The 26,508-nt window shown below is 39.2% G+C and overlaps 2 protein-coding genes across 5 annotated transcripts in view; both read left to right on the forward strand.

Moving 5' to 3' along the window:
- Positions 1–252: 252 nt before the first annotated feature.
- LOC131355951 (butyrophilin subfamily 1 member A1-like) lies at positions 253–16,017 on the forward strand. 4 transcript variants are annotated; one of them, XM_058394582.1, is made up of 8 exons: positions 253–351; positions 1,087–1,143; positions 3,338–3,688; positions 4,243–4,521; positions 4,737–4,838; positions 8,614–8,640; positions 9,140–9,166; positions 15,426–16,017. In XM_058394582.1, exons 2-8 carry the CDS (start codon positions 1,089–1,091, stop codon positions 15,962–15,964), a joined length of 1,380 nt encoding a protein of 459 aa, XP_058250565.1. In that variant the 5' UTR covers positions 253–351; positions 1,087–1,088; the 3' UTR covers positions 15,965–16,017. The 4 variants fall into 4 exon arrangements, with proteins under 4 accessions (XP_058250565.1, XP_058250566.1, XP_058250567.1 ...); XM_058394583.1 differs by having other exon boundaries at positions 264–341; positions 1,085–1,143; XM_058394581.1 differs by lacking the exon at positions 253–351 and adding an exon at positions 435–969.
- Positions 16,018–18,018: 2,001 nt separating this feature from the next.
- The window catches only part of LOC131355618 (butyrophilin subfamily 1 member A1-like), a 17,246-nt gene continuing 8,756 nt past the window's right edge, over positions 18,019–26,508 (forward strand). Inside the window, exons 1-8 of the mRNA XM_058394016.1 lie at positions 18,019–18,036; positions 18,158–18,235; positions 19,152–19,208; positions 21,598–21,948; positions 22,732–23,010; positions 23,262–23,363; positions 23,834–23,860; positions 24,062–24,088. Coding sequence (XP_058249999.1) covers positions 19,157–19,208; positions 21,598–21,948; positions 22,732–23,010; positions 23,262–23,363; positions 23,834–23,860; positions 24,062–24,088 — 838 coding nt within the window. The 5' untranslated portion in view covers positions 18,019–18,036; positions 18,158–18,235; positions 19,152–19,156. The remainder of the gene's footprint in view (positions 18,037–18,157; positions 18,236–19,151; positions 19,209–21,597; positions 21,949–22,731; positions 23,011–23,261; positions 23,364–23,833; positions 23,861–24,061; positions 24,089–26,508) is intronic.

Here is a 26,508-nt window from a genome sequence, read left to right on the forward strand (position 1 = left end):
AACACACAACTTCTCCAAGGACTCAGGATATATATAAAAAAAAACACGTTATAATGCGTTATAATGCACTTTATTCATCTGGTTTTCATCCACGATTGCCTTCGCGGTGTTTTGTTGCTATAGTGATAGAGGCGCGCGCTCCAGAGAGAGAGAGAGAGAGACAGGCATTTAAAGGCTGGAGAGAGATAACGGTCCCACACTCCAGGCTCGATTTCCTTTGCCTAGCCCTCTGAGTAACCCGGATGTTAAACATTACTTTTTATTATAGACCGTAGCAACAGCTGGTTACAGGTTTCCATCGAAGCAGAGAAGAAAATTATATATATATATATATATATATATATATAAAAGGTTAGTACGACTTCATCTCACAATTCTCGCAGTTCTGAGTTTATATCCCTTACTTCTGTCATTTATTTTCTTGGTTGCATTTTTTTTAGCATTATCATCAGATTGTAGGCCGGTATGATAAAGGGGAAAACATTATAGACGATTATTTTCGGCGTGATTTCACAAATAAAGAAATCATGATTTTTATGTCGCACAATATAAAACTTTAAGATAGTCTGTGCTTAAAATGCAACAACATATACTGCAAAATGCCTTCCTTTGTCCCTGTGTCCTGTCCTTACGTTTTATTCCAGGACATGGATTTAGTTATTGGTTTGTTGTTGTTTTTTCTGATGGGAAGATGAAGGGGGGAGTAAATCTGCAAAATGACTGACTTGTCTTAAGTTTTGTACTTTATTTGCACAAGTAAGAATTTGCATAAGTAAAAAAAATATTTAGATTTGGGTCATTGCGTTATGCGGCAAAGAGAGTTACTTCAAAGAGACTCCTTTACTTATTAAGAAGCTTCTGTAGAATAAAAGGGTGTGGCTAAGGACTGTTTATGTGCGCTGCAAAAACGAAACTGAATGTATGGACAAGGAGGCTTTTAGCATCTTCTTAATCTGAAAAAAAAAATGAGTGAGTATTTTTGTGTTTTTGGTAGAACTGATGTGCTAAATTGTTCATAGAGTGTAAAATCGTAAAATATGAGTCATCTTGTGAAACAGACTGAAGCAAAAATCAACTGTCTTTTAGGGATGATGATTTTGTGTGTGATACTCCTGATTCTCTTCAGCATGGACTCTCAATCAGGTGGGATATCTCTCTCTCTCTCTCTCTCTCTCTCTGTCTGTCTGTCTCTCTCTCTCTCTCTCTCTCTCTCTCTCTCTCTCTCTCTCTCACACACACACACACACACAAACACACACCCCCCTCACACACACACACACCCTCTCTCTCTCTCTCTCTCTCTCTCTCTCACACACACACACACACACACACACACAAACACACCCCCCCACACACACACCCTCTCTCTCTCTCTCTCTCTCTCTGTCTCTCTCTCTCTGTCTGTCTCTCTCTCTCTCTCTCACACACACACACACACACACCCCCCCACACACACACTCTCTCTCTCTCTCTATCTCTCCCTCCCTCCCTTTTTCTTCTCCCTTCCTCTCCTGTCCTCTCTCTCTCTCTCTCTCTCTGCCCCCCCAGAAAAACACATTTCAAAAAAGTTATACATTGATTTGCATTTTATTGAGTGAAATAAGTATTTGACCCCTTTGCAAAACATGACTTAGTACTTGGTGGCAAACCCTTGTTGACAATCACAGACGTCAGACATTTCTTGTAGTTGGCCACCAGGTTTGCACACATCTCACATCTCAAGGAATTTGGGCCCACTCCTCTTTGCAGATCCTCTCCAAGTCATTAAGATTTTGTGGCTGACCCTTCAGCTCCCTCCACAGATTTTCTATGGGATTAAGGTCTGGAGACTGGCTAGGCCACTACAGGACCTTAATGTGCTTCTTTTTGAACCACTCCTTTGTTGCCTTGGCCGTGTGTTTTGGGTCATTGTCAGGCTGGAATATCCATCCACGACCCATTTTCGATGCCCTGGCTGAGGGAAGGAGGTTCTCATCCAAGATTTAATGGTACATGGTCTATCGTCCCTTTGATGCGGTGCAGTTGTCCTGTCACCTGGGGATGGTGTACTTGGGGTCATAGGCAGCATTCCTCCTCCTCCAAATACGGCGAGTTGAGTTGATGCCAAAGAGCTGGATTTTGGTCTCATTTGACCACAACACTTTCACCCAGTTCTCCTCTGAATCATTCAGATGTTCACTGGCAAACTTCAGATGTGCCTGTACATGTGCTTTCTTTAGTAGGGGGACCTTGCGGGCGCTATTGGATTTCAGTCTTTCACGGCGTAGTGTGTTACCAATTGTTTTCTTGGTGACTATGGTCCCAGCTGCCTTGAGATCGTTGACAAAATCCTCCAGTGTAATTCTGGGCTGATTCCTCACCGTTCTCATGATCATTGAAACTCCATGAGGTGAGATCTTGCATGGAGCCCCAGACCGAGGAAGACTGACAGTCCTTTTGTGTTTCTTCCATTTGGAAATAATCGCACCAACTGTTGTCACCTTCTCACCAAGCTGCTTGGCGATGGTCTTGTAGCTCATTCCAGCCTTGTGTAGCTCTACAATCTTGTCCCTGACATCCATGGACAGCTCTGTGGTCTTGGCCATGATGGAGAGTTTGGAATCTGATTGATTGCTTCCTTCTGTGGACAGGGTGTCTTTCATACAGGTAATGAGCTGAGATTAAGAGCACTCCCTGAGACTGTAATCTCAGCTCATTACCTGTATAAAAGACACCTGGGAGCCAGAAATCTTTCTGATTGATAAGGGACCAAATACTTATTTCACTCATTAAAATGCAAATCAATGTAGAACTTTTCTGAAATGCATTTTTCTAGACTTTTTTGTTGTTATTCTGCCTCTCACTGTTCAAATACACCTACCATTAAAATTACAGACTGATCATTTCTTTGTCAGTGGGCAAACATACAAAATCAGCAGGGGATCAAATAATTTTTTCCCTCACTGTATATGGATTTTTTTGCCCTCGGAGTTGTACACACTGAGTCATAAAAGCTGTTTGTATGTGAAACCGCATGATCAATCCACAATTCTGAAAAAGGTCTTCTTTGTGAAAATTACAGTGACCAACAGATGCTAAGACACAGCAAAAATGCATAAAATGTACACATGAAACTCGCAGCAACTCATGGAACCTCAAAAACAGCAGCTAAAGACACGGGTTAATTTTCAGCTCTGTGTTAAGTGTTAATATAAATTTAAGCAAATTTTAGTATAATGTTAATTTATAATGTCTCTGCTAAATAATGACCTGTATTCCTCTAAAGTCTATCTTGTTATATGGACAAAATGTACAGTAGTGACATAGCTTATTTGTTAATCTTTTTTCCACAATACAGAGCATTTACAAGAGGTTGGTCTAGACGCACCTCTTGCTGCTGTAGCTGGTGAAGATCTGGTTCTGCCATGTTTTATCAAACACCGCACCAGTGCTGTGGACATGACAGTAGAATGGTTCAAACTATATGTAAAGGACTCGTTAGTGCATCTCTATAGGGATCATGAAGACAGATATGAAAATCAGGCTCAGTCCTACAGAGGAAGAACAACACTGTTTAAAGAGGAGCTACAGAAAGGCAATGCTTCACTCAAACTCTCAGATATCAGAGTCTCTGATGAAGGATCTTACAAGTGTCTTGTTGAGGACAAATCCTGGTCTGATGACATCACTGTGAACGTCACTGTAGAGGGTAAGATCTGTTTCTGCACTTAAGGCTTTTACAGTAAAGATTATACCATGTTTTTATACTATTATTAATCTGTTTGTTCATACATAATCCAGTTTAATTCTGTAGCATTTAAACAGGCTTTAGAGAGGGACTTCACTTTCTGACTAAATGATCCCTTGGAAAGGAGTCACTCACTGAGCACTTTATTAGGAACACTGTACTAATACTGGCTAGGGCTGCCATTTGCTCTCAAAACAGCCTCAATTTTTTTATAGCATGGATTCCACAAGGTGCTATAGTTGTTAATCACAATATAAGTAGATGTAATATGAAGTAATAATTTTTTACTATTATTGTTACCAATATGATGATTTTTAACAAAATGGTTGTTGATCTGCATTAAAAAAAAGAGAAGAAGTCTCCAGCAGAAAAGATTTATTAAAATAGGTGTATAGATGTGAATGTTTTTAGTATTTGGTATGACACAGATTTGAACCTCTTTTAGAAAGATAACATTTCTTAAGTTTTTATGTGTTGGTGTAAAAGCTTACATTATTTTTTGTAACTGATAATAGCTCTGGGAAGCCGCCCAGTGATCAGGATGGAGAGTTATGATAACTCTGGAGGGATTAATCTAGTGTGTGAGTCCAAAGGCTGGAAACCTGAACCTGAGGTTCTGTGGCTGGACAGAGAAGGAGCCACTCTGCCTGCTGAAGATACACAGATACACAGAGACAATGAGGGCTTCAGTGTGAAACGTCGCATCACTGTTTATGATTCTAGCGACTCCAATAGGTTTTACTGCAGACTCCTTCAAAAACATCACATGATGGAGGCAGAGGTTATCATTAATAGTAAGTGTCTATGATTACAAAAACTCATACATGTAGATTTAGACTGTTTCAATGTACTGTAATCATTATATATATTTAGGTAATTAATAATGACACATGGACATGATGAACATATACCATTTATTCATTAGAACTTATTATTATTTTATTTATTCGCAATACTGCAGTACTGTTCTGTGTTTCTTAAGAATATCTATGATGTGGTTTAATTTTAGGTAAAATCTTTGACGCTTGGAAGTGGGTTGTCGGCGTTTTAGTTTCATTATTCCCTTTTGCTGTTGGATTGATTACAACTGCATTCATTTGTCACAAGAAAGGTAAAAAAAATTAAATCACTTTCTTTAACAACACTGTGGATCGTAATCCTAAATTCTGCCATTGCTGAGCAAATTGTTGCTTTGTTCCTGAAAGCCAAATGGAAAATTGCTGACATTCAAAAACTATGATATGAAGGCAATATCCCAACAATCCACGATTACTGAAAAGAACCATGACTAAGTCAGCTGAAATTTCAGCAAGACTTCACAAGGAGTGTCTGTGGTTATAGAAAATCTGTTAATGAGTTGCACATATACTTCAGTCTGATTAGTGGCTGGAACAAATGAGGTAGTATGTGGCTGATGTGCTAGCAGTGTACTAGCAGTGAGAATCAAAAGGACTGTAAACAGCAAAACTATGCAGATTTGAGCACAGTTACAACGATAGGATTATATATATATATATATATATATATATACACTATATTGCCAAAAGTATTCACTCACCTGCCTTGACTCGCATATGAACTTAAGTGACATCCCATTCCTAATCCATAGGGTTCAATATGACGTCGGTCCACCCTTTGCAGCTATAACAGCTTCAACTCTTCTGGGAAGGCTGTCCACAAGGTTTAGGAGTGTGTTTATGGGAATTTTTGACCATTCTTCCAGAAGCGCATTTGTGAGGTCACACACTGATGTTGGACGAGAAGGCCTGGCTCTCAGTCTCCGCTCTAATTCATCCCAAAGGTGTTCTATCGGGTTGAGGTCAGGACTCTGTGCAGGCCAGTCAAGTTCATCCACACCAGACTCTGTCATCCATGTCTTTATGGACCTTGCTTTGTGCACTGGTGCACAGTCATGTTGGAAGAGGAAGGGGCCAGCTCCAAACTGTTCCCACAAAGTTGGGAGCATGGAATTGTCCAAAATGTCTTGGTATGCTGAAGCATTCAGAGTTCCTTTCACTGGAACTAATGGGCCAAGCCCAGCTCCTGAAAAACAACCCCACACCATAATCCCCCCTCCACCAAACTTTACACTTGGCACAATGCAGTCAGACAAGTACCGTTCTCCTGGCAACCGCCAAACCCAGACTCGTCCATCAGATTGCCAGATGGAGAAGTGCGATTCGTCACTCCAGAGAATGCGTCTCCACTGCTCTAGAGTCCAGTGGCGGCGTGCTTTACACCACTGCATCCGACGCTTTGCATTGCACTTGGTGATGTATGGCTTGGATGCAGCTGCTCCGCCATGGAAACCCATTCCATGAAGCTCTCTGCGCACTGTTCTTGAGCTAATCTGAAGGCCACATGAAGTTTGGAGGTCTGTAGCGATTGACTCTGCAGAAAGTTGGCGACCTCTTCGCACTATGCGCCTCAGCATCCGCTGACCCCGCTCCGTCAGTTTACGTGGCCTACCACTTCGTGGCTGAGTTGCTGTCGTTCCCAAACACTTCCACGTTCTTATAATACAGCTGACAGTTGACTGTGGAATATTTAGGAGCAAGGAAATTTCACGACTGGATTTGTTGCACAGGTGGCATCCTATCACAGTTCCACGCTGGAATTCACTGAGCTCCTGAGAGCGACCCATTCTTTCACAAATGTTTGTAAAAACAGTCTGCATGCCTAGGTGCTTGATTTTATACACCTGTGGCCATGGAAGTGACTGGAACACCTGATTCTGATTATTTGGATGGGTGAGCGAATACTTTTGGCAATATAGTGTATATATATATATATATATATATATATATATATATATATATATATATATATATAATATTCATAATTATGTACATGAAGTTCATCACAACAAACATGCATGTTGGCTTGACAAAACCAGTCTAAAACTGATCATAAGTTTTGTAAATCTAGCTCGAAAGGTCATTCGATTGGTCATTCGAAATAACTATTGTCACGGTCTTCACAGGTCCAGACCACCAGAGGGAGCCCTCACCTGAATATTGACTGTGTGCATGTTGTTTCCGGTTTTCAGGGCTTTTAAGCAGCATGCTCCCTCTGGCCCAACACGAAGCATTGTTTCCCTGAGTCTCGTGCCAAACCTTGCTGTTTCTAGCCATCTGATTGATTTATGTGTATGATCCTTGTCTGTTTTCCTGTTACTACGTTTCCCAGTTTCTGTTTTGGTTTTGTTCGCCTAGTTATTGCCTTTCCGGTTTTGATCTTTTTGCCTGCTTTGCCGTTTACGATTCTGCCTGTTGATTTAAATAAAGATCCGCATATGGATTCTAATACTCCTACGTCCAGCGAATCCTTACAACTATATTACTAAGAATATATGTACCAAGAAAACTGTAATTCCCATTATTTAGAGATGGCATTGTCAGAAAAGGCTAAAGGACTTTGGCAAGTTTGGTATAATAATAATAATAATAATAATAATAATAATAATATGCTTTGTCAAGCCAATGAAATATTAAGCTTAAACAAAATGTTGCCAAACCAAAATAATATAAAACAAAACAAGCTGCATTTTTTTAGTGTTTTAAACAGTATACTGTAATTATATTAAAGATGTGAGAAAGCACTTCAAAGCTGACTTATCTGTAGCTGCATTTGTTTGTACACTCGCTATCCACTTTATTAGGAACATATGTACAGCAGCACAATGCAAAATATCATGCAGAGATTGGCCAGAAGTATACGCTAATGTTCACATTAAACATCAGAATTGGGGGGTGGGTGATCTCTGTGACTTTAACTGTGGTATGGTTGTTAGGTACAGATGGTACAGTAATATGATACAGTAATGCAGGACGGTAGATAGCCATTTATCAGGTGATTATGTATCATTACTGCTAAGATAAAATATTGAAAATGTTACTGTTAAAGTCAACTGGTAAAGCATGCAATAAATGTACTTTAAATCGTACTTTAATTTTGAGTTCAATGTGGGTTTAAAGTAATCATTAACACGCACACACACACACACACACACACACACACACACATAGTGGAAAGTTGCCTAATCACAGGCCAGTGGCACTATTAGAAGAAATTTTCCTCTCCTTTCTTTCTGGCTTGCAAATTTCACAATGTTCTTCTGGTTAAAGTCAGTCATTTCAGTCACCAGTCTCTTTTCCATTGTCAGCATGGCCAATGAATTCAATAAGAAGTGCTGGAAAAGCACTGAGTGTAAGCTCGACAGCCATCACTTGACTGTTGCTGAATTTGCAAATTGGGTCTATCTTCTCCAAACTCCTTCATTCTTTTCCTTTCTTCATCCAAACGCCTTGCGAAAGGGTATTTTTGTAAAGATATAACCAAATTTTCTTTCATCTCAAGATATTTCGCTTGCTTCCACATTAGTCAGTACCTGTCCATTAACTGAAAATCTGCAGAGCTGTAATGAGACTGATTGAGAATTTTCCAATCACATGAGGCCAAATATATAAAAACAATATTGATTCGCTAACAACAAAATTGGGTGGGTCAGGGGCACAGTGCTGCATCCCAAGGAAAATTTGAAACAAGCCAATCAGAGCTCAGCTTCAGTACTTCAACACAACAGAGTAGCTTGTTCAGCAGATTTAGATTTAGTAACTAACAGTATGCATCAGTAAATTTGAATAAACTAAGAGGTGCTATTGTAATCCATTTTATTTTTTCATGGTGTACTTTAAAATACTTGTTTGTACATAACTTATAACTGTAAACTTGAAGTGTTAAGTTATCTATATAAATCTAAAATGTTACATTTAATAAATCCATTTTTTTTGTTCATTTATCTTATAACTGATACACTGCTTAAAAACACATGTGTATATAGAATGTACACAAAATGTTAAAAATATTATCTGTTTTATTTTCAGAGGTTGGAAAGGAGCAGCAGTACAGAGGTGAGATTTAACATTTTGTGCTTTAAAGATCATACTGATTATTCAACAGACCTCCAACCAATAGAGAGATAATTAAAATGTTTTATACAGTGAGAGATTACTGAGGCTTCACCCTAAATAAATCTAATCGTGGCATTATTAGGTTGGGGAGTGTTGTTGGGTTGTTTAAGCTGATGTAGTAAAAACTGTTTAAAACAGATTCTTGTTTGAAAAAAATCGGACTTTATTATAACACCATTAAATAATGTCCCATATTACAGCTGGAGGGTTAATTCATTAACCATTATTATTATATTACTGATCTTATGTTGGTAAATGTGTTAATTTGTGCACTACACTTCTATAAATATGTAGAGTAGAAAAGTAGAAACATAAAGGTTTTTTTGTATGGTTTTATTGACCACACTCTTGAACAGAAAAAAATGGCAATGTATCTAGGTCCAGCCTCTAATATGAACTTTAATTAATATAAATTATTGCCTAATTACATGTTTCACAGATATTGTGAAGAAAAAGCTATATGCAGGTAAGAAAGATTTTGCCTTTTTTCTTTATTTCAGTTAAATTATAGTCGTAATATAGTTGTATTGTGTGTGTGTTGGGGGGGGGGGGGGGGTGTACATTGCCATCCTGGTTACTCTGCAGTGTTAATAAGTATATATAGTATATACAACTGTCATTACATGGACCAAATTATTATATAATCTTTACCCTCCACTGTTACTTTAACAGAGAGATTTAGTGGCTTGTGTTTTGTGTTTAAGATCATGTAGGTGAAACAGCTGTTTTGGACAGCAGTGCTCACCACTCTGGCTTTATATCATTATTCAGTCCAAGGTCAATGTCAGTGTGTGTCAACTCTCATCCTGAGACTTTTCTTGTTACATACATATACACATGATTTATGAAGGAGCCTACCTGTTAGTCCACTAGTAGGTTTGAATATTGATCAGTGCAAGCCAATTTGTGCCATAGTGCTGATGCTACTATTTTTGACCAAACTTTCTGACCAAAGTTCTTCATCAATACAACATTTTTGGAACAAGCCATACAACAACAATTCATACAGCTTGCACAGTGTCCATGCCTTGATCAGTCAGGATCTCTTTCAGAAACCCAAATCAGGAGCTGATGCAGAAGAGTGCCTTTGCCACACTGCATGCAGAAATTGTGTACAGAGACAAGGCTTCCAGATATTGTATTGCATAGTCCACCAGAACTAACACAAATTGATATCCCCATACCCCAAGGCATTTGGATGACTAGATCCATGCCAATTCTCTCGAAGGGGACCTTAATTAGTGGTAAGCGGCACAATGGCATTTTTGGGGTGGCCGGTGGATTAGCTGACATTCACTACACGCCTCACACCAATTGCTTATATCATCATGAATGCTCGGTCAATAAAAGTGAGGCAAAAAATTTGCCTAATGGCACTGGACCCAACCCGCCATCACAGTGTGCAGGCGCGAAACAAACTGCTCCGACACATGCAGTTGACAACCTCCTCAGAGCTGTGTTGCTCGGCCAGCAACCACTTCCGATCTCCCTGGATTCCAGTGTCTAGAAGAGCCGGCAATGTTGTTCTGGATCTTGGCTGACGTGCTGTAGAATCACCCACTTAAGGTCGGTGTACTCAAGCATGTTGACCATGTGGAGCTGATGCGTGGCCTGCTGGGCCTTGTTCGAAGAGCAGCAGTTGGTGTGTTGGCTACTCCGATTCCAGCGACCCCCACACGTTGCCAAGATGCTTGAAAAGGTCGATGAAGTCCTCCACATCGACCTAAGGACCCATCTTGGTGAGCAAAAGGTGGGGAGTAGTTACTGATGCTATGGCAGCAGGCAGCCCCTCATGCTGGAGCATCCCGTGGAACAGCTTGCGGTCTGGAAGCACTGTTTCTGCTCCATACATAGCTTCAGGAGCTCTTGGTGGAGGGTGGCGAAGGATTTAACATTTTCCGCAAGCAGCATTGGCTTCCTTCCCTCCTGGAACCAGTTTAAATCCCTGCATGGTGTCTCGGAACCAGTGTAAATCCCTGCATGGGTGTGGATATAAGGAAGATAAAGGCAGATAAGATATCTGTATGACACTACTTTATGGAATACTTGCTTTTCAGCACAAAATGTGCACAAACACACACACACACACATTGCATGTTTAGCACTGTCTCTCGCTGCTCTCACTCTCCACCTTGAAACGGTGCTCACTGTTGGGAGAGCATACACATCATTAGTGAAATTGCTTCCATATTTGTGAAGCTTATAACTTGTTCTCCTGGGTTCTGTCCTCCATTTGCAAAACGTTCGGCCACACCCACATTTATTGTATTTTTGTTCTACGCTGGCAACTTATCATTTGTCCCTGTTCATAATAATAATAATAATAATAATAATAATAATGATGATGATGATAGTTAAATCATCATTTCCTTTCTATCTTGATGCTTTGGCAGTATTGTATGATTGTATGCTAACAATTATGCCAATACAGTACTTTGTACAAACTCGTTAGACATGTGAAGCAGAGAGGAGTGCTGCACCTGTGTCTGAGCCTTAGTTTTAGCAGTGTCTTTGTGACTATGTCTCCAAATTTCATGAGGGTTTTCAAGATTTTGCCGCATAGCGTGCATCGGCCACTCTGGATCCAAAATGGTGCTATTTGCGTGTTTAGCCTGACTTTTCAAGGTTCATGGACACCTGGGACAGCGGTGTTCATGTATATGATTTGTTAGCGATCTGCAGAATGGTCATCCACTTGTCAGGTGCTCTAAACCGAAGCAGGTGAAAACCTGGCCAGCTGGAGCCACCTCTGCTAATCATGACTGTTTTGAGTGCACTGACTGGCAGATGTTCAGGGAGGCTGCAACCAACAGTGATTCCATCAACTTGGAGGAGTATACCAGCTACATCACCAGCTGAAGTCTGTAGACTCTGCCTTCAAAACAGCGGACAAGATGGCCTTAAGAACAGCAAGGGCCAATATGTCCTGAGTCATCAGAGAGGCAAAGTGTGCACATGCCAAGAAAATCCACAGCCACTTCCAGGACAGTGGAGACACCTGGTGCATGTGGTAGGGCATCCAGGTGATCACAAACTACAGGACAACTTCACCTGCCTGTGATAGTGATGCCTCCCTCCCAGATGTGCTGAACGACTTCTATGCTCGGTTTGAGGTGCAGAACAATGTAGCAGGAAGGAAGACCATCCATCCTGTCAATTTCCAGGTGCTCTGTCTAACCACGGCTGATGTGTGGAGAACTCTATACATAGTGACAAAGTGCTTCAAGAGGCTAATTATTAGGCACATCAAGATCCAACTGCCACCTTCACTGAGCACCCTGCACTTTGCATATTGTCCAAACAACTCCACGGATGATGCCATTGCCATGACCCTCCATTTGGCTTCACCCACCTGGACAATAAAGACACATTCATACAAATGCTGTTCATAGACTTCAGTTCAGCATTCAACACAATCATCCCTCAGCACCTGACTGAGAAGCTGAGCCTGCTGGGCCTGAACACCTCCCTCTGTATCTGGATCCTGGACTTCCTGACTGGGAGACTTCAGTCAGTCCAAATCAGGAACAGCACCTCCAGCACCACCACATTGAGCACTGGGGCCCCTCAGGGCTGTGTGCTCAGCCCACTGCTGTTCACTCTGCTGACTCACAATTGTGTAGCAATGCACAGTTCGAATCACATCATCAATTTTCACGATACTGGTGGGTCTCATCAACATGAACGATGAGTCAGCATACAGAGAGGAAGTGTAACAGCTAACAGCCAGGTGTAGAGTAAACAATTTGTCTCTGAATGTTGACAAGACTAAAGAGATGATGTTGACTTCAGGAGAGCATAGAGCGACCATTCTTCACTGAAAAGTGATAGATCCTCAGTGGAGATTATCAAGAGAACTACATTCTTTGGGGTTCATCTGGCAGAGAACTTCACCTGGTCACTCAACACCAGCTCCATCAGCAAGAAAGCCCAGCAGCGTCTCTACCTCCTACAAAGGCTGAGGAAAGCCATCTCCCATGTTCCTCCTGACCATGTTCTACAGAGACCATCGAGAGCATCCTGAGCAGCTGCATCACTGATTGGTTTGAGAATTGCACAGTCTCAGATTGAAAGACCCTACAATGGATAGTGAGGACAGCTGAGAAGATCATCAGAGTCTCTCTTCCCTCTAACACGGACATTTAAGCCACACGTTGCATCCGCAAAGCCAACAACATTGTGTATGACCCCACACACCCCTCACATTCACTTTTCCCCCTCGTGTTATCTGGAAAAAGGTACCGAGGCATTCGGGTCCTCACAACCAGACTGTGCAATAGTTTCTTCCCTCAAGCCATCATGCTCTCAACATTCAGAAGTGAACTGCAACAAACTGACACGCACACACAAACTTTCAATATAAATCTGTTTGCAACACCATCCATATTAACACTGATAATATGTTGTTCACACATAGACACTTTAATGCTGTTTTGCACATTAGAATTCAGTGCTGCTAAAGGAAATGTACATACACTATATTGCCAAAAGTATTCGCTCACCCATCCAAATAATCAGAATCAGGTGTTCCAATCACTTCCATGGCCACAGGTGTATAAAATCAAGCACCTAGGCATGCAGACTGTTTTTACAAACATTTGTGAAAGAATGGGTCGCTCTCAGGAGCTCAGTGAATTCCAGCGTGGAACTGTGATAGGATGCCACCTGTGCAACAAATCCAGTCGTGAAATTTCCTCGCTCCTAAATATTCCACAGTCAACTGTCAGCTGTATTATGAGAACGTGGAAGTGTTTGGGAACGACAGCAACTCAGCCACGAAGTGGTAGGCCATGTAAACTGACAGAGCGGGGTCAGCGGATACTGAGGCGCATAGTGCAAAGAGGTCGCCAACTTTCTGCAGAGTCAATCGCTACAGACCTCCAAACTTCATGTGGCCTTCAGACTAGCTCAAGAACAGTGCGCAGAGAGCTTCATGGAATGGGTTTCCATGGCCGAGCAGCTGCATCCAAGCCATACATCACCAAGTGCAATGCAAAGCGCCGGATGCAGTGGTGTAAAGCACGCCGCCACTGGACTCTAGAGCAGTGGAGACGCGTTCTCTGGAGTGACGAATCGCGCTTCTCCATCTGGCAATCTGATGGACGAGTCTGGGTTTGGCGGTTGCCAGGAGAACGGTACTTGTCTGACTGCATTGTGCCAAGTGTAAAGTTTGGTGGAGGGGGGATTATGGTGTGGGGTTGTTTTTCAGGAGCTGGGCTTGGCCCCTTAGTTCCAGTGAAAGGAACTCTGAATGCTTCAGCATACCAAGACATTTTGGACAATTCCATGCTCCCAACTTTGTGGGAACAGTTTGGAGCTGGCCCCTTCCTCTTCCAACATGACTGTGCACCAGTGCACAAAGCAAGGTCCATAAAGACATGGATGACAGAGTCTGGTGTGGATGAACTTGACTGGCCTGCACAGAGTCCTGACCTCAACCCGATAGAACACCTTTGGGATGAATTAAAGCAGAGACTGAGAGCCAGGCCTTCTCGTCCAACATCAGTGTGTGACCTCACAAATGCGCTTCTGGAAGAATGGTCAAAAATTCCCATAAACACACTCCTAAACCTTGTGGACAGCCTTGAAGCGTTGAAGCTGTTATAGCTGCAAAGGGTGGACCGACGTCATATTGAACCCTATGGATTAGGAATGGGATATCACTTAAGTTCATATGCGAGTCAAGGCAGGTGAGCGAATACTTTTGGCAATATAGTGTATGTTTGTAACCTTCTTCTTGCTTACTAATCTCTAACAATGCTAATACAGTCTGTACTCTGGTCAATGCTATTTATGTATCTGTCCTGTATCATATTGTACTGATTGTTTGCACTGTCCTTGTCTTGCACTGTTTGCACTAGTTTGATTTATTCCTTGGCTCTGTGTTGTTTTTTGTTTATCTCTGTTCTGTCTGATGTAGCTCTGTGATGTTTTATGTAGTACCATGGTTCTGGAGAAATGTTTTTTCTCTTTACTATGTACAGTGTCAGCTATGACTTGACCTGAAGTTGACCCCCATTTGTAAGGGTTGTAATGCTGAGCTGGGGGTTCATAATTCCACCTAAGACACCAGACTTACAGATATTTCATTGCTCTTACTATTGCTAATGCTCTCTAGCTTTTGGATGTGTACCTCTAATGCTGTAATTTCATCTGTTGTTCAGCTTCACTTGCAAAAAATAAAATATTATAAATGTTAATAAAACATTTGTATAGAAATAATGTATTATTCTGAAAAAATTTGTTATGTATGTAGAACGTTGACATTTATAACTCTTTGTCTACCAGAGGTGAATGTTGTCATTTTGCTGCACACAGAAATCTGAGAGATTTCTAATCATACAGTTAAAAAAAAGAATTTAAGAACATACAGTTTATCTCAATCATCGATGTTAGAGTCATGTGTTCACCTATTTATCGCTAGAGACACTAGCTCAACTTATTCTGTTCATCAGGATCAAATTTTTCATCAGATCTTTCCTGAAAAAAAGACAAACAAATAAATCACAAAAGTGAAGTTTCAGAAGGTAAACATTTAATATTTCTCATCTTTGACAGGCTTTTACCATAAACTTCACAAGTTTTCTCTCATTACAAGAGATCTTTTCAAATGTTTAATAATTTAATCTATATATACTTTTATAAATCCTACTGAATATGGTCCACTGGATGATGATTTAATTTTTTTTCATGCTTACTCAGTGCACACTGTGTGTTTCTTTCAGTGGATGTGACTCTGGATCCTGATACAGCTCATCCCAGACTCATCCTGTCTGATGATGGAAAAGAAGTGACCTGTGGAGATCAGCAGGATCTCCCTGATACGCCACAGAGGTTTTCAGATCTCTGTGTTCTGGCAAAGCAGATGTTCTCTTCAGGGAGATTTTATTACGAGGTCAAGGTCAGAGGGAAAGCTGAGTGGATATTAGGGGTCGCTAGAGAAAACATTTCCAGGAAGGTGAAGATTACACTGAATCCTCATAATGGATTGTGGACTATGGCTCTGTGGAATGAGAATTATTATGAGGCTCATGCGAATCCCATTGTCCCTCTCACACTGAGAGAGAAGCTGGAGGTGGTGGGGGTGTTTGTGGATTATGAGGAGGGTCTGGTCTCCTTTTATGATGTGAAGTCCAGCTCTCATATCTACTCTTTCACTGGTCAGTCTTTCAGTGAGAAACTCTACCCTTTCTTCAGTCCTCGATCCAATGATGGAGGTAAAAATGCAGCACCACTGATCATCTCTTCTATAATTAAAGACTGAATGATTTTTTCACCACACAAATGTAATAATCTGTTAAAGGGTGAGAATAAAAATTAATATATCTCTTTTGCTGTGCATTTTAGAATACATAATCTCTGCATAAAGTGCTGATAATACTGTAATAATACAATAATTCAAAATGTAAAAAAATATATATGAATGATCAGTAAAATTAATTAACTTCAGTTGCTGATGTCTGTGTAGATAGAAATTGTATTTCTCCTTAAAACTTACACACAAATACAATTAAAACCATAATTTATTGAGAAATATAAATTTCATTGTTATTTAGAAAGAAATTCGTGAATAATTTAATTCTCCATCTGCTCTAAATTCTGCATCTGCTGGTCCAAAGGTGAAATCATGTGGTCCAAAAGAAAATGTTTAAATGTTCATCACCATACTGTAAGCAAATTTCTTAAAAGTAGGACAACAGAGGTAGCCTTCTTAACACTCATAAAGAAAGCGCTACCTGATTTGTCAGTGACACGTTTCCGCTCTGACACTTCATGTTGCTGCATGTGACCATTTTATGTGACTTTTGTAAAAAAAAATCCTGAGAAGATTACAGTGACCAGTGTATGAAACAGAGTTAACCAACCAGAAATATACATTTTGTTTTATTTTCTGTTTGAAGAACCAGCTAGCTATGCGGTAAAGTGCTGTTATAAGTATTGCAATCCCTGTGTGGTTTTATTTAGTACATTTAGGATTTATCTCTGAGGGGGATGACCAAGACAGTGCACCAAGTGATTCTGATTCAGGTTCTTAGCTGCTGCACATAAAAAAATTTTACACAGCAAAATGAGCAGTCATTCTTTAATTGTGCTTCACTTCATCACCCTAAATTTTACTCAGATTGTTTTTTGCTTTTATAATTGTTATATTCTCGCATATTCTGCGACATGGGGTGCCTGGTTGTAATCAATAAATATTTTAACAAAATAATACTCACATGAGCTATGAATGAGAAAAGCAAAACTAGAGTTTATTGCAAAATAGCAATCAACCCGAGATCAATCAATCTATAAATTCAATTCTTACAATCAATTTGCATTTAAAGCAACTCTGCATTTAATTTACAAACAATAAGTACAGTATAAAATGTATGTACAGTACAGTATGGAATGTTTGAGCAGGAATTTTCCTGTGTTCTATTTGACTCTGAGGAACTAAAAGCACTTCATGTATTTTGTCACTGCTACACTGTAATAAACTTCTTCTTCATTAAGATCTTTGATGCCCTCATTTTTTCTTACAGGTTGTACAATAGTCTTGCTAGTTCCATACATCTGATGATGAATATTTTCAGATATCATATATTTTTTTTACCTTGCATTGTTACTTAGGTGATTTTAGGGCACATCATTGACAGCGTGTGTTTGGGGATCAACCCAGACTAAGCCAGCCTTACTGGAGAAGGAACAGAGTCAGATTTGAAAAAAATCTGAGGAAAATCAGATCATTCCTGTGGATGGTGCTATACTAGCAGAGGTTCATCAAAAACTGTTCCACTATTGCAAAGCCACTGTTTTTCCCTAACAGCCTCACTGAAAGGCAAGAAACCTCTGGAGATGGGTGTCACTATGTACCCTGGTGATTGGAAAGAGGAGTCTTTCCAATAGTTAAATGCCACCCTGATGACCCATCCTGGCATTAGCTGGCCATTCATTTTGTCTACTGATGCATCATTGAATGCTCTAGGTGCTGTGCTTTCTCAGGTAGCAGAGGGTGAGGTTGAAGCTCGGCGTATTACTTTTCATGGTAAAGCCCTTAATCACACCCAGGCCAAGTACCCTGCTCACTGCTTAGAGTTTTTGTACCTAAGGTGGTGTGTTTGCGATAATTTCTGACACTGGCTGAAAGGCATTGACAACAGTCCATTGACTTAAACAATTAAAAAATGCCTAGGTCCTCTGGGCGTCAAATACAGGTGTTCAACATTTTTACCACTAGATGTCACTAGTGTGTAAAACTTCGAGTAATAAACCTTTTCATGATACCGTTGAGGGGACGACTTTTGTGCGTCGTAATGCTGAATTTCACCATCAATACCAGTTATAGTTAAACAGGTAAGTGAGTACATTGTTAGAGTACTGGAACCTTTTGTCTGTGATTTGTTCGGGTGGGAGTGTCATTGGTGCAACACCGCCTGTATTTTCATCCTGTGGGGTTGTGACGGTCTGAGTCCAGTCCAGTCCAATTCAGTCCACGAGCGTCTGAAGCTTGATGAGGTCGCGTACTATATTCTGCTCCCTGCAAACATTTCTGGTAGGACGCTACATGTTGTATAAATGTATATTCCATTGTTGTATTGATTAATGCACGATTTATTATATACGTATTATTAAAATATTGTGAATTAATATAATATTTATGCAGCAAGGAAGACAGTAGAAAAGTCATTCATGTTAACCAGTTTTATTTCTATATTTCCATGCGTTTAATTTTCTTTTGAATTCTGTTTAATTTAATGTAAGCGTCAGCCTTGTTGTCCATTTCAGCGGGTCAGCACACGCCCTGTATGCTTCTTTCGGCAAATATTTCTGACAGATAAGCGCTAATTTAAGTATTTCGGGAAGATATATATATATGTATGTATACCGTCAATTTCAAACCATAAGTATCGTGGTTGTGAATATTATACGCGCGAATCACAGAATTGAATACAAAAATAACAAAAAAATAATTAAATAAATAAAATAAAAGAATACTAGGATAAAAAAAAATATTTTCCTTGTTTGCTTCACTCGGATGCTTGTTCTTTCAACTATTTTTGATCTCATAATTTTCTCTTTATTTACGTTCCAGTTTTCTTAATAAAAGTTTGTTTTTCAATTCCTAGTATTTTGTCGTCTTTATTATTTATTTATTTATTTATTTATGTATGTATTTATGTTTACGACCGCGGTACACTTAATGCCGTGAAATTGACATCATTGAGCGATAGGCCTTCGCCTCTTATTTGAAGAGAGTCAGTGACTCAGCTGCTCTAAGTGTAGGAGCACAGCAGTGGGGAGGTGTGTGAGAAACTGAGCAGGCTGAATATGTGACACAGTTGCATTTTGGACTATTTGAAGAGGTCAAAATATGCTCAGAGGTAGGCCTGCCAGCAGAGGGTTGCAGTAGTCCAGTCTTGAAATCACAAGAGAGTGAGCAATACTAATGATTTCTTCCCTTGTTTCAGGGATTATGTTTTCGTGTTTGCCTCTCCTGATTCTTTTCAGCATAGCCTCTCAATCAGGTATGCAATCTGTGTGTGTGTGTGTGTGTGTGTTGTAGACAATATATAGTTGTATAGATTTCTAAGCTCATTTTACCACTTCTGTCTATATATATATATATATATATATATATATATATATATATATATATATATATATATATATATATATATATTTATATATATTTTGCCTTCACTGTTGTGTACATTGATTTATAAAAGCTGTTATGTGTAATTGCACTATCAATCCACAATTCTGAGAAATTTCTTTTCTGTTTTTATAGTGGGAAAGACTCTATTGATTGTATTTAGAGTAGGGGAGTACAACCCAAGGTGGGGCAGATTGTGACAGCCAATTAGAGATTCCATGTACACCGGTGGGATGAAACTTCCTGTTCTTACTGGTTGCCATAACAACACTGTGCTGTGTGTGGTAAAAAAAAAAAAAAGAAATCATGAAAATTCAAACAACTTTAAAGGATATTAAGGGAAGATTCTTTTACCATAGTGAAAATAAATGCAAATATAGCCTGCAGAATTGAGTAGTTAGGTCTAATCCACTGTTGTGCACAGGGGGCACGCTGTATCTGCCCCGTTATTATAAAATCTATGCTATTCCATGCATTAGACTTGTAAATTTATTCAATTCCCTTTTATGATTTTTTTTTCTACTGCAGCATGAGACACAGACCAAGACAGACAGGGGTGTACCTGCTGCTGTTTTGTCAGTGGCAGGACACAAAATAATGAAGGGCAAGTCATTAAGCTGTAGCAAGTGAAGGTCCAGAGATTTATCACAATGAAGAAAAAAAGAGAGGAGGCAGGAGTGATGGAGAACTGCTCTGTTGGTTTCTTTCAGTCATCAGGAAGTTTTCAGAGGAGATCAGGAGGTACTTAGACAGTACCTTTAGACAACATCTGCCATGTACTATGGCTTGTGTCTGAAGTTGGTGGGTAAAACAGTAAAAGGATCATGTGTGCTTAAACTAATTTATAAGTAGCCTCCACAGACAGATAATTAAGCAATAAGTATGTAAATAAGTATATAAATAAATTACCTAATTAACACAAACCACCTTTGCTTCATGTTTTGATTTATAAGTTATTTTTTTATAATTTATTAATTTATAAGTTAATGTTTTTACAAATCATAGTTTATCTCGTGTTTTTTTTTTTTTAAATTAAATCAGATTAAATTGTTAAAGCGGGATTTTAAGCTATCATATGGTCATTTTACAACGTAGTCCTCACGTTACAGGGTGTAGCGACTCACAGCTGCAATGGGCTAAACACAGACGTGTAGGAGGCCTGGGGGAAGCAAAAAAAATAAGAAGTGCTCTTTTATTTATATTGTTAAGGGTTAGGTGAATGGAGATGAGGTGAGGGTGAGAACTTTGTTCTTTAACAGCATATTCTGTGGAGGTGACTTCCAGGCAGGGCTGAGGAACAACAACAAGGCAGGACCCAGAGAGCTTCACAGGGTGCAGCAGGTTTGGGGAGCATCATCTTCATGTTCTTCACCAGGCTCTGGAACATGCATTCATCAGTGTATACCGCCTGAGCAGTGGGCACGCTTGTGCTGCGCCAGTCATGTGAGCGTGTTTCAGACACGTGCACAAGGGTGTATTCTAAAATTTTTGTAATCTTCTTTCTTGGTAAATTATGAAAAAATATACATTTTATTAACAAGACAAAATTACATATTTGTACCAGACATATGTAAAAAAATAACATGAAAGAAGAGAATGCATTGAACCCTAAGTGATCTCTGCCGTTAACTACACTTTTTGTGTGTGTGCACATGTTGGTGGGCAGGCAGGCAGATATTATTTGGTCTGTACAATTCCTTTACAATTTCAGTGTAATTTTCACTGTTCTCTTTAATAGGAGGCTATACCCATATACCTGCTCATTTATATAGATCATCCAGTGATGCTGCAACAATCATGCCACAGTTCATTGTCACAGAGATCACATTTTTCCCTATTCTGATGTTTGATGTGAGCATTAACTGAGGCTTTTGACCAGAACTTGCAAGAGTTTTTGCATTGTGTGTCTGTGTCAAATGGAAAACTGCATAAATGAGTTGGACAGATGTTACTGTTAAAGGTGATGGGGACTGTATATTAAATTGTATATAAATTATGCATACAGTAATTATTTTGTTATTTTTTTATCTCTATTGTACATCTTTACTAAACTTCATGTATTTCTGTGACGTTGTTTATTTAACAGGCTATAATAGAATATTATTCAGCAACCAGAACTGTGCAACTCCTATAAGAGGCTGTTAGAAACTGCTAACATGGATTCAGCATTAATTTTGACTTTAATGTCCATTTTGTTATATAAACAAAGTATAGACAAATGACATATGATATTTATTGATCTTTTATATTCCACAATACAGAGCATTTACAGGTGATTGGTCCAGAAGCACCTCTTGCTGCTGTAGCTGGTGAAGATCTGGTTCTGCCATGTTTTATCAAACACCGCACCAGTGCTGTGGACATGACAGTAGAATGGTTCAAACTATATGTAAAGGACTCGTTAGTGCATCTCTATAGGGATCATGAAGACAGAAATGAAGATCAGGCTCAGTCCTACAGAGGAAGAACAACACTGTTTAAAGAGGAGCTACAGAAAGGCAATGCTTCACTCAAACTCTCAGATATCAGAGTCTCTGATGAAGGATCTTACAAGTGTCTTGTTGAGGACAAATCCTGGTCTGATGACATCACTGTGAACGTCACTGTAGAGGGTAAGATCTGTTTCTGCACTTAAGGCTTTTACAGTAAAGATTATACCATGTTTACTATTGTCTATATAGTATTGTCTATTGACTATAGTCACTATTATTAATCTGTTTGTTCATACATAATCCAGTTTAATTCTGTAGCATTTAAACAGGCTTTAGAGAGGGACTTCACTTTCTGACTAAATGATCCCTTGGAAAGGAGTCACTCACTGAGCACTTTATTAGGAACACTGTACTAATACTGACTAGGGCTGCCATTTGCTCTCAAAACAGCCTCAATTTGGATTCCACATGATGTTGGAAACATTCCTTTGATTCTGGTCCATACTGACATGATTCCATCATGCAATTTTTGCTGTTTTTTCAGGTGCATTTTCAGGCACATTGATTTTTCACACAGAAGCAGCTAGAAAAATTGGCTATAAATGCAAATAATTGTAATTTGGTAATTTATTTGTTTTCCTAAAAAACTTGCCAAACACAAACACCATAGTTGGTAATCACAATATAAATAGATTTATTACGTAATATGTAAATATAGTAATTATTGTTATTGTTAGCAATATGACTTTAACAAAATGGTTGTTGATCAGCATTGAAAAAAATGCTCTGTCGAAACTTTTCTGTGTCCCGGTGAGATTTATTAAAATAGTTGTAGGACTTTAGTATGTGGTATGACACAAATTAGAACCTCTTTTGGGAAGATAACATTACCTAAGCTTTTATGTGTTGCTTTAAAAGCTTACATTACTTTTTTTTTATTTTTATTTTTTAAACTAATTATAGCTCTGGGAAGCCGCCCAGTGATCAGGATAGACAGTTTTGATAACGCAGGAGGGATTAATCTAGTGTGTGAGTCCAGAGGCTGGAAACCTGAACCTGAGGTTCTGTGGCTGGACAGAGAAGGAGTCACTCTGCCTGCTGAAGATACACAGATACACAGAGACACTGAGGGCTTCAGTGTGAAACGTCGCATCACTGTTTATGATTCTAGCGACTCCAACAGGTTTTACTGCAGACTCCTTCAAGAACATCACATGATGGGGGCAGAGGTTATCATTAATAGTAAGTGTCTATGATTACAAAAATTCGTACACATAGATTTAAACTGTTTCAATGTACTGTAATTATATCTATTATGGTAATTGATAATGACACATGAGCTTGATGAACATATACTGTTTATGCATCAAAACTTACACATCATTTTTATTCTATCTATTGGCAATACTGCAGCACTGTTCTGTGTAAGAGGGAGCTTTGTACCTATAAATTAATTGTTTCTTGAAAATATCTAAAATGTGGTTTCTTTTTAGGTAATATCTTTGATGCTTGGAGGTGGATTGTCTGCATTTCACTTTCAGCATGCCTTGTTGCTGTTGGATTGATAATAACTTTGTTTATTTTGCACAAGAAAGGTAAAAATTTAAATTACCTTCTTTTACAACACTGTAGAACCTGGTTGTTGCTACTGTCTGTAGCTGAGCAAATTGTTGCTTAGTTCCAGAAAGCCAAATAAAATTTTTTTTACTAACATTCAAAAAACAGTGATATGAAGGACATACACAAACCAATCCTTGATAACTGAAGGAAATTATGACTAAGCCAGCTCAAAGCAAGACTTCACAATAAGTAAGTGTGGTTAAAGAAAATCTGAGATACACATTTATCTCAGTCTGATTAGTGGCTATGACAGGTGAGTTAGTATGTGGCTGGTGTGACAGTAGTGTAGTAGCAGTGGACATCAGAAGGACTGTGAACGGTAAGTTATATTTGATAAATCCATTTTTGTTGTTCATTTACCTTATAATTGATATACTGCTTAAAAAACATGTATTTATAAAGATTGTGCACAAAATATTAAAAATAATCTCTGTTGTATTCTCAGGTATGCAAAAGGAGAAGCAGTTCACAGGTGAGAATGAACATTTTAACAACAAGATTATACTGATTGTTTAATTTAATTTTATTTAATTTTGATTGCTTTAAAGAGCGAGAGGTTACTGAGGTATGCTTTTATTCCAGACAACTATTGAACAAAAAAAGGCAATGAATTAAACATCTATGTCCAGTCTCTAATATGAACTTCAATATAAATTATTGCTTAATTTCACAGATTTTGTAAAGAAGAAGCTATATGCAGGTAAGAAAGATTTTCACCTTTATTACAGTGAAATCATAGTCTTTAATTTGTGTATTTGTGGGTGTCAGTGTGTGTGACAGCATTGGCCAGGTTTTGTACTCCTGCATTAATGAGTAGACACTTGAGGGCTGTCTATATATGGACCACTGTTGTATTTGTAAACATACATATGTACATACGTATGTACAACCTGGTTAAAAGGCCTGAGGTACCCACAGGTTAGACACCTTTACCTTTCCCTAGCTCTTAGCCTAGCTCTGCTCTGTGCTCTTCTGCCTGAGGTTGAGGGTTACAGTGGCACTCCTAATTGGCCCACAGAGTTTTGGTGGGCTTTTGGCCACCCCACCTTGCACTCTGTTTCAGCGGAACTTGTCTTGCTGCTGATTGGCCACGGCTTTGTGTTCGTGGCCATGGTGCTGAAGCACCGCCGCGCTTCTCTTATGGGGCGAGGAGTGGTTTACTTCCATGTTTTGAGTGGCGGTGTTTGGTTATTTGTTGGAATGTTCAAGCACTTTTACAGTTGATTTATGATTGCATTATTGAGGATGTTGAAACACAGAGACACTGCCCAGCCATAAACTCTTTTCTTAGTTGAACAAATTTACCTTTTCTTTCTTCAGTGATGTCTCTCAGATAGCTTTGCAGTGTCACCGTCAGCAGGACTGCTTTTCTTTTCAGGAACTCTGTGAAACCATGTTTTGATCAGTTGTAGATTTGGCTGTTCTTCTGCTTGCTCAGACATTCTTGTCTGGCACACAAAACTGAACGAATAAAGATTATATAATCTTTACCCTCCACCATTATTTTCATGTTGTGCTCAAGATCATGTATGTGTAACGGTTTTTTGGTTAACACTGGTTTGAACAGTGCTCACCACTTTCTTTTCATTATTCTACCCAAGGACACTGTGTCAGTGTGCGTCAAGCCTCATACTTGAACATTTCTTGTTAAATACATATCACATGATTTAGAAACAAGCTTACAAGAGACTATGTTGAGAATTGGGCTTACCTTCTTCAGGGCTTTCTGTGCAGCTATGTTTTCAGGGTAAGTAAAGTCTGTTTTTCAGTTCTACCAGCTGCCTCAGTGTTATAATCCTTGAGGAAGCTATTGTTCTTGTTAATGCAGGGGTGTCAGTTCTAGCCATGTACTTTAGGGTTCATCAAAGAGCCAGAAAAGTTATGTATATCCATCCCTCTGCACACTGCATGTTTTTAAAACATTCTTTAAAAATAGCTACAAAGCAAGTAGTCCAGCTAGGTTTGGTCCTTAGTGTCCATTAAAACTCGCTGTCCATTCCCCAGCTTACCAATATTCCATGTGCTGATGCTCCCCAAGAGAGGTTCTCTGGTCTTTTGAGGAGTTTCAGCAAAAACTGGACTTTAACAAATAAGTCCATATCCACTCTCCTCATTGGGTAGATATAAAATGCTGTGCTATATCCAATTGAAACTGTCTGAGAATAATTCACTACCATGGGCTGTCGGTCCACTTTTTTTTTTGGATCCCATTTCCATTTATTTAAATGTCCTTTTATTTCCTTAACTGTGCATTTCCATTTTTTTTCCACATGTTTACTGTCTCCCGGGTACACTCCCAGATATTTCAAACTTACTGTTTTCTATGGTTTCTAAATTCATTTATTTTTTTGTGTTCATTAACCATGGCATTATCATCTGCATACACTGACACACAGTACAGGTGTATCACAATCTGGCATAGTATTTTCTAATTTGTATAGTTGAAGGTTCTGTGGCTAAGGTTTATAGCATGCCAGAGTGTAGTCCTGCCTAATACCCATATTCACTTTAAAAGTTGCACATAAACCACTGTTAACTTTTACTCTCAATGTTACTTGGATGTCACAAATCATTGATCATGGCTAAAAAACCTGTGCTGAACCCAAAATTCTCTAACACCCTTCACAAATATTCATGTTTGATCCGGCCAAAGCCTTTTTCTGGGCTTTAATTATAGACTTAATTATAGGCCATTCTTCATGTCACTAAGTGCAGTTCCTAGCTCCCTATCAAGCTCACCTGCAGGGGTAGCTCTTCTATTTCTTGCAAGGCTATGAGCTTGGTGCTAGGAAACTAAACATAGTGCACCTATTATGATATCGCACGTTATCGTCTTGCACATGGTATGATGGTATGATATTGCACATAGTATTACACCGATCAAGCACAACATTTTGAACACTGATTATCTCCTCATCATGGCATTGGTTAGTAGGTGGGATATATTAGGCAGCAAGTTTACATTTTGTCCTCAAAGTTCATGTGTTAGAAGCAGGAAAAATAGGCAAGTGTAAGGATTTGAGCGAGTTTGACAAGGGCCAAATTGTGATGTCTAGACCACTGGATCAGAGCATCTCTAAAACTGCAGCTTTTGTGGGGTGTTCCCGGTCTGCAGTGGTC

The sequence above is a fragment of the Hemibagrus wyckioides genome, linkage group LG07, assembly GCF_019097595.1.
Source record: "Hemibagrus wyckioides isolate EC202008001 linkage group LG07, SWU_Hwy_1.0, whole genome shotgun sequence".
NCBI lineage: Eukaryota > Metazoa > Chordata > Actinopteri > Siluriformes > Bagridae > Hemibagrus > Hemibagrus wyckioides.